The 13,885-nt window shown below is 44.9% G+C and overlaps 1 protein-coding gene across 7 annotated transcripts in view; it reads right to left on the bottom strand.

The window, feature by feature from the left end:
- The window catches only part of DGKD (diacylglycerol kinase delta), a 60,386-nt gene that overhangs the window by 24,551 nt on the left and 21,950 nt on the right, over nucleotides 1-13,885 (bottom strand). For all 7 annotated transcript variants that reach the window (XR_004358737.1, XR_004358738.1, XM_032697327.1 and 4 more), the window contains 6 exons: nucleotides 4,051-4,155; nucleotides 3,124-3,256; nucleotides 2,482-2,588; nucleotides 1,831-1,956; nucleotides 683-785; nucleotides 6-168 (listed from right to left, as the gene is read on the bottom strand). Coding sequence is in view for 5 of the 7 variants with exons in the window: in XM_032697327.1 (XP_032553218.1) it covers nucleotides 6-168; nucleotides 683-785; nucleotides 1,831-1,956; nucleotides 2,482-2,588; nucleotides 3,124-3,256; nucleotides 4,051-4,155 (737 nt within the window). In the remaining 2 variants the exon portion in view is untranslated. The remainder of the gene's footprint in view (nucleotides 1-5; nucleotides 169-682; nucleotides 786-1,830; nucleotides 1,957-2,481; nucleotides 2,589-3,123; nucleotides 3,257-4,050; nucleotides 4,156-13,885) is intronic.

Below are 13,885 nucleotides of genomic sequence, written 5' to 3'. Positions count from 1 at the left end.
CCTACCCCAGGTGAGGTCCTCCATTCATGAGGTCAAAGACCTGGGCTGGATTCAGCAGCTGTTTGAATCTTCGTAGAAATTTTACACCTTGGTTGTCTCCACTCTTTGAGTTGACAAAGACCAACAAAGGACTTGTGCAAGAAGGGGGACAAGTAGCTTTCCAGAAACCTGTTGGGGAAAAGGGAAGGGAGAGGGAGGAAAAGCCAAGAAATGTGAAGCTGCCCATGGAGATGGAAAGAGAAAAAACCCAACACCCCACAGCCCAGCCCAGCTATGAAGCAGCTAATACTTTCCTTGTGCTTATGGCACTCACTGGGCAAATGCCAAACGTGCACAGCCCTGAATCCAGCATGAACCACACCTCATATTGCCAAGTATCACACTTATCTCCTAGCAGTATGCCAAAATTTTCAGCTTCCCCAACCTTCCCAAACTGCTTCTGCAATGTCGTTGTTCTCAATAAACTTCACCAGCTGCAGCTCAGCAAACACTGACATTACAGGGTGATAAACTGAGTGCAAAAGCAAAGCAAACAGTTCACTCAGCAATGGCTTCCAGTTGGGAATTTCAGCAATACCAAAAGCAGAATTTTCAGCTGACAGAGCCTGGCATTAACAGTGTCAGCTGAAGGGACTGTGACTGAGAGGAAGAGAAACAAGAGCTACTTACTCGCAGTACTTACCATCTGAATCAATGCTGTTCAGAGCAGTAGGAGGAATGACAGACACTTTGCACAGCCCAAGAGGGCACTTGTTTGGCAGCAACTCTTTACATGCTGTGTGTACCTGGAAACACCACCAAAAAAGTAATTCAGACCCTCTCAGGCACTGTGGTGTAACTCCTAAAGCCACCCAACAAGAGGCTGTAAGACCAAAGAAAGGTGGTGGGGGATGACCGGGAAATGTCAATTGATAAATTTATTGATAAAAGTTATTTTAAGAATGATCTAATCAGTCTTCTACTAATTCTCCTCCTTTCATTAGTATGTAGTTTGCCATTTGAATGTGTGAGACCAGCACTTTGAGTGCTGAGAGGACCAGGTAACACATTCTGAGACTTCAGGAGTCTTCAGGCATTCTGCTTTCAAAATCCCAGCCTCAGCTGAGAGAGACAGAGTAGAAACAAAAGAAAAAGCTGGGAATTCAAGAAAACAAGAAAGGAAAAAAACAAAGCAGAAAACCATGAGGGACATAAGAGGTAAGAGAAGAAGAGAATAATGAAGCCCCCCAAGAAAGGAAATACAAAGTAGAGCAGGGCACTTCAGTAATTTCTGGTACACGAAGGCTGCAAGACAGAGGGTTTGCTTGGGGTTTGAGCCCCATTCTAAACACTTATTTTGTGATACTTCTCTGACTAGAATTACAGACAACTGGAAACACAGCAAGATCTGCACCACTGCAGTGGTTAGGTGAGAGAAATCTATTGCAGTGGAAGGGAAATTGCTATTATTAAAATAGCTGAGCATTCTTTACAGTTTGTTGTACCTTTCCAACTTGTAGAAATAACAAACAACGCCTCCTTAAAATCCAACATATTCCATCCCTGAAGCATCGATTCATACCTAGTGTAATTAGATTCTTCTATGAAAGCTCACTCTCAAAATAAAATGAGCTTGCAGAGAAGCCAGGTACTTATTTCAGGTTACTTTTATGCATCGTAGTGACACTTTTCAGCACAATTAAATTCCTACCTCTTGCAGAACAATAAAGTCCTTCATGGCAAATGAAGGACATGACAGCACAGTTAGAGATTTCGTTTTGAGTAAATGTCACTAAAAGAACACAGCCCAGAGCTGACCAAAGACTGTCCCTTACTGACATGATAACTCACCATGGCTTTGCACCACAGGCAGCGCCAGTCTTGCAAACGCAGGACACTGCCACAGGTTTTATCACACACGGTGCATTTGGCACTCACGGGCAGGTTTCCCTCCAGCCACTGATGTGGCATCGAGATCTGCAAACGGCACAGAAGCAACATGGACTTATCAGAGGGCAAATTAAAGGTGCAGGTGGCACAGTGGCTCTGAGACAGACAAAGAAGCAAGTCTTCATATGCACTGTTTAAGGAGAGGAGAGGTAGCTTCTAGAAAACACCTGAGGACCGATTCTGGCATTTTACATCATGCACAGAGTCCAGGTGACTCACCCCAGGCTACCCAGGAAACACTGACTTGCATCATATGCTAAGGTGCTGCTCCAAACACTCATTTACTTTTGTTTTGCCAAAACTCAGATCAAGTTTCCTGTGTCTCCAATTATTTAACCTTCAATTCCCCAGTCCATAGCAGAAGTTTCTTCCTATTAAGGAGTCCTTGCTACCCTGGTCAAGCTTTTCACATAGAATCTCATGCCCTAGAGGCCCTTCCCACATAAAGGCAGAATCTGCTGTTTAGGTAGTGAAAGAAAAACTAAAGAGCTTTTTACAGAGCCAGTGCTTCCATATCAAAGTAAGGCTGCAATAGTCCAGGCTAACACCTACCCCATCTTCATCCTCAATGATATCTTTCCCGATGGAGGCCAGAGTTGTCCACTTGCAGTTGTTGGTTGCCCGCACAGCACAGCGCTTGTGAGCTTTAAACTTGCACACTATGGAGGAAGAGAAGGACATATTAATCCTTCCTCAGAAGTCTAATGTGAAAGTGTGTAAATGGCTCCTGAAGAACGGATGGGCATGCTTTACCCTCGTTAGCACCGCCAAAACAATCAGCTCTAAGTGTTCTGAGAACGAGGATCTAGCTATAAACTCTTGCCTTGTCACTTTTGCCAGTTGCTTGTACAAAGCTTAGTTACTGCCCTGTTAAATCTGACATGATTTATATAGTCATACACTCCTCCATCCTTTTGCACAGTGTGGGTGCCACCTCATTCACACTGGAAGCATGAGCTGGGCACTGCTAAGCCCGAGCTGAGAAAGAACAACCTCCTGGCACTCACACACTTAACAAGGACGTTCTTACAAATAGAATTTTTTTAATGAACGGGAGTATTCTCACGCATACTCTGCCTGCTACCTCAGAAGTGCATATCAGCTCACTGCAGGAGCAGGACTTTAATAAGGGAAGGCAGTATTTGGGTCTCTGGGGAAGAGCAGCAATAAACTGAGGAGAGGGAGCACACCTACCCTCACAGGACAGCCCGTGCGAGGTGACCCCGGACAGTGCCTCCCGGCACACGTTGCAGTAGGTGGGCCGGGCGTGCGAGCAGGCGTACCAGTTGTGCATCCCTGAGAAATGGTCCATGCTGTACTGGGTAGACTAATGGCACAAATGGGTTACAGCAGAGTCTAAAGAGAACCAACAAGACTTTTTTCCTCGAAGACTTGCACAAAGCAGTCAGGAAAGGAAGAAACGGAACACTTTTCTACCAGGGAAGAGTAGGCCACGTGCAGTTTATACACACTTGCAGTAACTCCAGAAGGTCTTTAAATCCAAAGAGATTTCCTGCTCCTGTCCCACCTCCCATCCTTGTCTCACTACAAGTGTATGTAGGTAAACGAACTGGAGAATTTATCTTCTGGAGAATTTATCTCCATTTTTTGCTGGATTAAGTTTTCAGCAAGATCAGTTCCCCGTCGTGGCTTACTGCATAGCAGAGGGATGCTTGTGCCAGCATAAGGGAGGCAAGATCAGAGTGGGTAAAACACAAGACAGCTTCTCTTGGTGGCACTGCTGGCCTTACTGCAGCCCCAGGGAGCAGGCAGATGCACGGAAGCAGGCACAATACCAAACAGGCGAGATGGGAATTAGGACAGGGAGGATAATTCAAGAGTGAAAAGATAATGGGAGGGGAACTGTGTTTCATAACCTACCCCTACCCTGGAAAGTGCTATCAAAGTTACCAAGGGAGCACATACAAAGCCACAAATATTCTTTTGAGAATCACTTCAGTGTATTTGGTATCAATTTTACAGAAGGCCTAACACTATTACCACCCACTGTAGTCAATGAAATGACTTATATTAACTTCAGTGGAAGCTGACTGCAATCTCAAACAAGCTGTGCATTAGCAGATGAGACACAGAGTACAATGGAACACATTTTCCTATTACCTCAAAATGTTCACGGTTTTGTACAGTCTTCAGTGCTGCAATCCAATCTTCCATCTCTTTTCTGTTATCAGCACAAAGGATAAGCTTCCGACATGGAGTGATAATCTGAAGAGAGAGAAAATGAGGAGTGTGTATTCTGGGCACATCAGTGAGAGACAGCAAGAGACACTTTGTCACTAGTTCAGCAACCAAAGCTATTTTCAGAGGCAGGGAGAACAGAACTTATTTGCAAAACAGAACTTATTTGCACCTTTCAACCATGTTTCTCTTCTACCTTAACATACCCTAATTCCTTCCTAAATGCACAGAACCACAGAGATTTGAGCTGTTGTTCCCAATATTGAACTGAGTAAAGAAATCTCTCACACCCAAATAACCAACTAGCACAAATCAAGCATAGAGTAGCAGGATTGCAGACCTTGCATAAGTGGTTTTAAATTGGCAATGACATTGAAACATTTTGTTAATAGTATAATATATTTGTTAATAGTATAATATATCAGTTTCTAGCAATTAATCAATCAGATAACATACTCTATAATATCATACTAAAAATCTGTTTCGTCATGACAAGAAGGGAGGGAAGAGGGGGGAATAAAACAAAATAAGTAATCTAGAAGAGAAATCACTGTATTTTGAACCCTCATGTTTCCTTCTATGTTTATTACCTGAAAGATATTCCAACAAATATTCCCCTAGCAGCTGGAGGCTGTGGTGAGCTTGCCTCCCTCTAAAAATCCTGTCCTCAGTGTGTTTCTGTCCTGGGTTAATTCCCAGCATTAGCTGCCCTGTGTTAAACAAACAGTGTTTTAACACAGAGCAGAGGGCATGCAGGGGGCCACGCTCCCCTCTGCACAGGAAGGCAGCAGGTCCCTGTGTCCCCTGCCACCAGTCCCTCTCCTTCAGTCACACGGCGGCAGCAGAGAGAAACAAAGCTCTTCAGAGGACCATGGCTGCTGTCCTCGGGGCTGCCCAGTCCCCTGGGCTCCAGCCCTGACGAGAAATCAACACTTATTCTCCCTAAGACAAAAGCCTTTCTTCCCCACATTGTAGGTATCTCACTGGCACCTCCAACTGCTTTCCATCAAACTGACTTCTTAAGTTAGACCACGACTGAAGTGTTTGCAAGACCTGGATGGAAGAAAAGCTGCCTAAGGTTGAGCACCACCAGCAAAAATCAAAAGGCTCCCTTTTATGTCAACTCTAAAAATTTCCTTTTTTTTCCTTTCCTGCACTCCTCCACATTTTGTACATGAAAAAAATTGCCTACATAATCTGCTTTTCCAGCAAATTGTACCCTAGCATCTGAAAGAATGGATGAAAATAAACTCGGTTTGTGCCAATTTGATGAGGCCCAACCACGCAGCCAAAGTTCTGTTAATGAACACAAACACCCACACATATCACCCCAATGTGTGACCCCTATTTATTACCATTTTCCATTCTGTTTCTCACTTCTCTCATTATCATTCATAAAACAGATTAAAAATAAAAGTCTCTGAAGTTGAACATCAAACTTTTAGTTGACACTGAAGTGCCTCAGAGCATCTGCCAAGAAATTTGGATGTAATGTCAACAAAAGAGATATACCTGGAAATTTCTGCTTTATTTTAAGCTCTTCAATTTTCAATCTCTATTTCTTTTCATTGATAAGACTGCAGCATTCACCTGCAATAACATCAACCTGACTCCGAGGTATGACCAATGCCTAGGAAAGGGTGCTACAGACACATTAAACAGGCAATGAAAGGGGCTAAATCCCTTTTCAAAGCAGGAACTGGCCATTCATATTAGAAACACAGTTTTGGCATTTGGACCATTCTATCTTGGACAAAATGACCTGATCTGTATCAGCTGTAAGCAAACAGAAATAAATATTTACGCTATTCCAAAAATAAAACTTTGAAAAATTCCTTCTCTCTTCCCTCACTTTCATTTAAACAATTCCAGCTCTGATAAAATTTATTCCCAAAGAAGGTAATCACAGGAATGTTTCTTCTTACTTGGGTAAGCAGAGAAGTGAGTAGTTAAATGCATGTCCATCAAAAACTCTGCTATGGAGGAACGGCTACCTTAGAGAAAGTTTTTACAGAGCACGAAACACTGATGCAAAAATCAGCATGAAGTTAGAAAAGAACAAGGGGCATCTCTGAGTCCTGCTAAGAGGAAGCAGCTTTTTCTCTGGAAGTAAAACCAAGTTCAACTAATTTGTTCAGAGAGTGCTGGGCCTGCCTTTTTTCTGACACCGAAGCCAGGAACATCTTTAACTGCATATGCACAACAGTACCATATGTAAAGTCCAAACACCCCAGGATGAAGCATCCAAGGACCTCTCACTGCTTTCAAAGCAGCCAGGTGTGGCAAGGAACCACCAGCTCTTTCATCAAGCCACTGGCTCTTGAGCACTGGGGAAAAACAACTTCACAACCCCTAGTCAGTGCTGTCCCCTTTACTATTTTTCTGCCTTTGGTTGGGGGGGGGCAGGGGAGAAAGGAAAATGCAAACTATGGTACAGTTTTTAATCACATTGGAAGACATGAAATTTAAAATATTGGTATAAAATACAGAAATGCAGACACTCTGTTGAGAAGAATTAATTTCTGAGGCTACTGAGTTACTGGATCACTGGAGAGACCATCCAGCATAGAAAACAACTAATCCCTTCTAAAGTCACCTACTGCATCATCTTAAAAAAACCCACATTCAGTGTTAGACAATCCTCTGTTCAAAGAACAAAGTTCATAAGACAAGAGGATAAGTAATGAGATTAAAAGATTTTCATACATGAATCATCCAGATGAAGAGTCACAGAACTACAATAAAGGGTCTATTGTGTAACAAAACTGCAAATAAAATGTAGCTGCAGGATACATTTAGGAAGAGTGTTCCCCATTAGTCAGTTCTAAAGCAACATTTGCATTGTGATTTATTGGTATCACCAGAGATGGGAAATAAAAGAATAAAATCTCAAACCTCACTCCTAAGAAGGACAAATTGGGACAATCCAGGCTTCACTGTGAAGGACTGATAAGATTTTAAGGTAACTAGTGCACCAATTCTTTGGGGAAATGAAGAAACCATACAAATCTGTTTTCCTGATTAACATGCAGTGATGTTACAGTCAAACATTTTAATGGGGATAATTAGGAATCCAGAAACATGTTAACAGGGACACTTCCTTCACAGAGTGGTTCAACAGCCCTTCACACAGCCTCACACACAGCCCAGCCAACCCACGTACCCTGGGAGCACAGGACACTCCTGCCTTCCCTGCACAGCCAACCCAGGTACCCTGGGAGCACAGGACACTCCTGCCTTCCCTGCACAGCCAAGCCAGGCACCTTGGGAGCACAGGACACTCCTGCCTTCCCTGCACAGCCAAGCCAGGTATCCTGGGAGCACAGGACACTCCTGCCTTCCCTGCACAGCCAAGCCAGGCACCCTGTGAGCACAGGACACTCCTGCCTTCCCTGCACAGCCAACCCAGGTATCCTGGGAGCACAGGACACTCCTGCCTTCCCTGTACAGCCAACCAGGTATCCTGGGAGCACAGGACACTCCTGCCTTCCCTGTACAGCCAACCCAGGTATCCTGTGAGCACAGGACACTCCTGCCTTCCCTGCACAGCCAACCCAGGTATCCTGGGAGCACAGGACACTCCTGCCTTCCCTGCACAGCCAACCCAGGTACCCTGGGAGCACAGGACACTCCTGCCTTCCCTGCACAGCCAACCCAGGTATCCTGGGAGCACAGGACACTCCTGCCTTCCCTGCACAGCCAACCCAGGTATCCTGGGAGCACAGGACACTCCTGCCTTCCCTGCACAGCCAACCCAGGTATCCTGGGAGCACAGGACACTCCTGCCTTTCCTGCACAGCCAAGCCAGGCACCTTGGGAGCACAGGACACTCCTGCCTTCCCTGCACTGCAGTAGCTGCCAGGCTCTCACCTGCACAGGCTGACATACAGCAGGAGAGCCACTGCACTGTCCTGAGCAACAGAAAGAGGTTCTCACTCCCAGGGAAAGGAAAACACTCCTCCCACCACTTTTACCTCCCTCTACTTGAGGCAGTAATTTCAGCTCCAGACACCCACCTGCTGAAGGCCACTGACAGAGGGACAGAGGCTGTTACGGACACTGCGCTGTCCAGACAATAGCCAGGAGCCATCTAACACCTCGCACCCAAAAATACAAAGTAATTCTTGTCATCTTAAAAGCAACCTCCCCCTGGAAAGCTGTCCTTTCCCAGCCAGGGAGCTGGCTCCCAGCTGCAGCTGCGATGAACATAAGGCTTGGTTATCCCTGTTGGCAAACGTGGCTACAAACCAGCACGGTCCAGCTATTTTTCTGTGTTCCGGCTACAGCTCTTGACTAACATCCTGGAACAGCATATTCCACAGGATGACGACGCACTAGGTGAAGTAGCATTTCCTTTTATTTGTTCTAAATTTACAAAGCAGTAATGTCATGGAGTGACCTCTTGTTCTCGTATAAATGGAGAGCACGAAAACAACGATCTGATTGCTTTTGAGTTAGGATGAAGGCTGCCTTGCTAGGAGTAAAAAAAAAAAAACCACAATAAAAAGTCTTCAGATTTATTTATAATCTCATACATTTTTGACCCATTTGGGGATTGGCAGAACTCTGACTGTTCCTGTCCTGAAACAGCTCAGAATTTTATCTCGACATGAGCAATTATGCAAATTAAAAGTGTGTGTTCTTCCTAAAAAGGGAATATTAAAAACTAACATACTTTTTTGATCCTAAATGCTACTGAACTTTTGGGTGTGGTTCTTTAGATTTCACTCCTTAGGAGGAACTGGATACCCAGAGCTCACCACATGGTGACATGACTGAGGCCTAATCCTGACAGCTGAAAAACAGCTCCATAGTCATGGGGAAAAAAAAAAAATCTTTGAATCCTTCTAATAAGTCCTGGAAAGCCATAAAGATGGATGGGAATGGCAGGAAGGCTTAAAGACATTTCAAATTAGGGCACAGGTTAATTACAAACTGAATATGAAACCCTGGAAATATCTTTTGCAGAAATGAGGGTGACAATCAGCTCCCCAGCAGGTCACCCCTTTGCAGGCAGTTATGTGCCCCCCTTGCAGATGAATCAGCTCAATCAGAGAAACTCTCCATTTTCAGGTTTGCTCACTCTAAATCTAAAAAACCCTGAATCTGAAAACAGCCATGCCTTCATTGGCTCTCTTGTGCGAATACCAATGCTCCCCTGACACTTCAAATTCAGCTTTATCTTGTCTGCCTCTCCCTGACATGGCACATGCCCTCTTACCAGCTGTTAACCCCCATCACCTCTCATGTTGACCCACACTTCTCTGTCCAAAACTAACACCACTTTACTGACATTTCAAATCCGGCCAGCTGGCAAAGAACAGAGCCAACCAAAGAAAATTCCCCATTTCACGTTCTAAAAATGGACTGATGTCCCCGGATGAACAGCTGTGAATAATCGGATTAGGAAGGCAGTCCAAAAAACTCCTATATTAGACCAAATTTTACTTCACCCTTTGCTGTTTTGCTGTACTGAGCAACCTTCCCCCACACAACGGTTGGAGCATAAACTTCATTTTCTGGTCTTGCTGCCACACAAGACAACTTTATCACCTCTACTCACTTCCTCTTGCAGCATTTTCTGGCTGCCCACAAACTTCTCAGCAATAAAGTGACAGTCTGGCCAAGCATGCCTTGGGATTGTGAGTTATCAGAGTAGATCTGCTGAGCTCGGTGACCACAAAAGATGGCAAAGCAAGTTAAGATCACACTGGCCCAATCATGGAGCTGGCAGAAGAAATGCTGCGGGGGAGATGGGACGGGGGGACACACGACTTTGCTAAATACAGTTTTCCTGATGTGATACATTTCTCAGAGTGCCCAAAAGCGGGTGCATGAGAACACCTGCTCATTCTGACTGCTTCCTTTTACTCATATCCTGTTCAAATATAGTCTTATGTTCAAAGGTGCTAGCCATAAATGCCCCAAAGAGATCCGATCCCACGTTATTCCAGTTGATGACGGGAGTACAGAGACAACAGGAATTTCTGGAGTTCAGAAGACCTAGCAACTAAAAATTTAAAAGTTGCAAAACCTTCAGCTTATCACATACAGCAAAGGTGGGGAAACTGTCCATCATCTGCAGCCAACTGCTGTGTTTGCTTCGTACAGTGGAGTTTGCTCTTGGTGTCCTAAGAGCCCAGAAACTCAGGAAGAAAAACTTGGTGAGATTGTAATGAGGACCCAGCCACTTCTCCACGTCAGCTCCTATTCCAGAGGCAGCAGCAGTGAAATGAGCACTGGAGTACAGTAAAACACCTCGCCTGGGTTCAATCAGCAAGATTCACAAACCAGCAAAGTCACCGTATGTTTCAAACATGATTGCTGAATTCACACAGCAGAGCCTCAGACAGCACATCAGCATGACTTCAGTAGGTTTCCACAGATTGAAAGGGAGAAATAATATGAGTATCAATGCTTAGACTCATGGGGGACTGAGCCTTGCCTTCCTCCACAGACAATATCCCTCTTCTGCTTTGCAATTCAGCTTTCACCCAGTTTTGCCAACAAATTCAGTCCCATTAACTCACTGCAGAGGTCACTTAGAGCTCTCCAGAATTGCACTGATTCTCTCTCCCCAAAACCTGGATGCTACAGGAACAAAAAAAGCAGCTTTTCACGTAACTCTGGAGAAATGCACCAGTTTTGTATTTATTTTTATAGTGTGAGATCTTAATTTCCTGCTGAATGACCGTCTTCTACCTATGGAAACTCTCCACCAAATAAAACGAGTCATTAATGTTCTTATAGTTGTGCCAAATTCCTTTCCTTTTTTTTTAAATAGCAATAACAAGATTTTCCTCAAAGCCCAAAGTGCCCAAATCTTTGTTCCCAATATACTGAGTGTTTTACCCCCACCTTCCACATGGCTGTTTTACCTTCACTTTCAATCTGTAAAATCCAGGACAGCTCATTTCCATAGGAAAACAGGTACAGCGAGTGTTGTGGTCTCTCTAGGACCACTTTTACACCATTAGGCTGAAGCATCTGGCAGTCTGTACCTCCTCTGCCAGGGCACCAGTGCATCTCTGAGCACTGGCACTCACGTCATTATGCTGTGCTCACAGGTCAAGCTCAACTCGTGCTGACCTTCCATCTGGGAGTTCTCCCAGTCCCTATCTTCCCCCATGCTGCAGTGGGAAATCAGACCAGACAGAGCATTCCCTGGGAAAATTATCATCTCTCATACCAGGGTCACATTCCTACATGCTTCTGGAAACTGTTCCTAAACAAGGCACATTCCTGCTCTTGGCAATTGGTAAGAGGAACACAGACAAGGAGAGGATTTTAGGACTTTTGCAACCACTTAACCAGATGTCAAAACCAGAGCGTGCAAGGTCCTTGCCACTGTCAGCAGGTAAGAAATGCAAACTATCCTGGTAATTCAGGCCTATGAATCACTAGAGATGTCCAAGGATGGAGCAGCATCCAATGGGATCTGAAACGGTTGCCGTGCCAAGTGCCAGAGCAGCTCCATATCCACACACCTCCATCTCATGGAGCAGATGCATCCCTTCACCTGTTTTCCAGAGGACACAGCCCTTCCAGGAAGAGTTCCTAAACAGAAGCAGCCTGTCTAGAAAGGGCAGCCCATCTGGGAAGGTAAAGGATATTTCAGAGAAACCTCCCTACTCACTCAGAAGCAAACCCATGAAGAACAGAGGGCAGGTCAGTGCTGCCCAGTGGTGGAGCTGCTGTCTCAGTGGGCTCACACACGGCAAGGCTTGCAGCTAATAAATCGCAGCACTGGGCAATAAAAGATCTTGTCCACAGGAGGAAGATGACCTGTGACTGACAGTTCATTGTTAGGAACAGCTCCTCACAGCCCCCTAAGCTCAGCTGTGCTGAAAGGAGGCTGATAGCTAGCACAAAAGGAAATGAGCACCTTTCAACAGCTTGATGAATCCAGGAGCTTTCCACACCAGGTCACCAGGCAAAGACAAGTCCTGTTTCACACACTATCACAAGAACTACAAGTAGGGAGGCTGCATTTCTGTCAGTAATGTTAGCAAGCCTCTCCCTCCATAAAAAGGAGTCTTCCTTCTAGAGAAGCTCCCATGTAAAGCTAAACATGTTCTCAAAGGACCTCCTGCTCACCACAGGTTGTTCTGCTTTTGTGTCTCACCTGGAAGGGGAGAAGACGCTGAAATCTGCAGTCCTGCTCAGGAAGGTGAACCCCAACACAGCACAGCAGTTACAAAGAGATTATCAAACAAAAGCTCCCAGTGTTCAGGCACAAGGGCAGACACTAATTTCAAAGCAGAAAACTTCCCTCTAAGGAAACAAAAGCTCTTCACAAACAGTCGCCTTCACTTGCCAGCTCCCTGTCTGTCCTGTCCCACAGTAAAACACATAAAGCTCAGTCTGACCTCTTCCTCTCACAGTAACTTCATCTTTCTCAAAACCTCCTGTATATTTTCAGGTCATTCTGTAATGTACAGTAGCAATCGCCAGACTTCTCCACCCACAGCAACTTCTTCCAGACTTTTTAACTCTTCTTCCATGTTTATCCTCTCTTCGATGGTTTTTCTGAAGATTTTTCCTTCTTTTGTGACAGCAGACTAATGACCAGCTCCCACAGGAGGCTGGATTAAGAGTCCCAAAAATCCTTGACATGAAAGGATTTTAAATGACTGTTTTCACTGACCAGCAGTGACTCAGAATGGTCTGTTTACCAAAGGGCCGTTTCTCAAGGAGAAAAAACTGCACTGAAGTCTGGATTACAAACTACTAAAATAGCAAAGTATTTTGAAACTGCAGCAGTTCTGACAGGAAATGGGGATCGAAATGCACTTAATGAAGGGAGGGGGAAAACCAGCAGAGTGACTCTGGACGCGGCAGTATATGGGTCTACTCATATTTTCAGCTGCTTATAAAGGAAATTCTGACAGCTGCCAATACAAACAGAGTAGGAACACTAGCAGAGAGTGTATAATTCCTGAATGTGTACACACATGGGTGTGGAAAAGACAACAACCCCCAGCAAAACCCGAATTTCCAATGTATGCTCTAATTTTGCCTTGCTTAGAGAGGATAGTTTATAAACACAGAAGAAAGAACCATCCTGTTCACAAGTCCCTCTTTTCTAATCTTTCCATTTTCCAAACTCTACTAGGGCAATCCATGACTGTGTGAGGATTCTGGACACCTCGTGGCTCCCCTGTGTCACTCTGTCCCCAGATTAGCCACTCTTTGTGCCCAGTCCTGAGAGCTGGTGCCTTCCCTTTGGTCCCTCAGCCCATGCTGAGGAAGCAGGGGAGGAAGATCCTCTCCCTCTCTAGGAAGCCCAGTGACTCCCTGCAGCATATGTTCGATCTCATGTTTTCAGAGGCCACTCGGGGCAGTTCAGGGAATCTGTGCAAGTGTCAAACCACGCAGATTTCCCCAATCTCTATCAGCCCGAGCTCGAAGTCCATGTCTGACTTCCTGCAAACAGCTCGTAACAGAAGTTCTAAAATTCTTTCTCCTCATAAAAATAAGTCACATGCTCTTTCTTGAAGCTTGCATTTCAAACCAGCATAAATAACCTCTGCTGTGGGTCCCCCTTGTTCCAGCAGTGCGTTACAGGCACGCAGCTCCTGTGCTAGACGTGAGCGGCAAACTCTCTGTAGCTTCAGCAACTCTAATTATTCTTTCAAAACCAAACTCTTCAGAGAAGACTTCACTGCCTTCTCTGCTAAAAAGGATTTATTTTCACTTAAAAGCACTAATACAAATAATTCAACTTGACAGAAAATCATGAAGAGGCAAAGGCACT

The sequence above is a fragment of the Chiroxiphia lanceolata genome, chromosome 10 (genome assembly GCF_009829145.1).
Source record: "Chiroxiphia lanceolata isolate bChiLan1 chromosome 10, bChiLan1.pri, whole genome shotgun sequence".
Taxonomy (NCBI): domain Eukaryota; kingdom Metazoa; phylum Chordata; class Aves; order Passeriformes; family Pipridae; genus Chiroxiphia; species Chiroxiphia lanceolata.
Note: the sequence above shows the minus strand (reverse complement) of the source record. Positions and strands in the feature narration are given on the sequence as shown.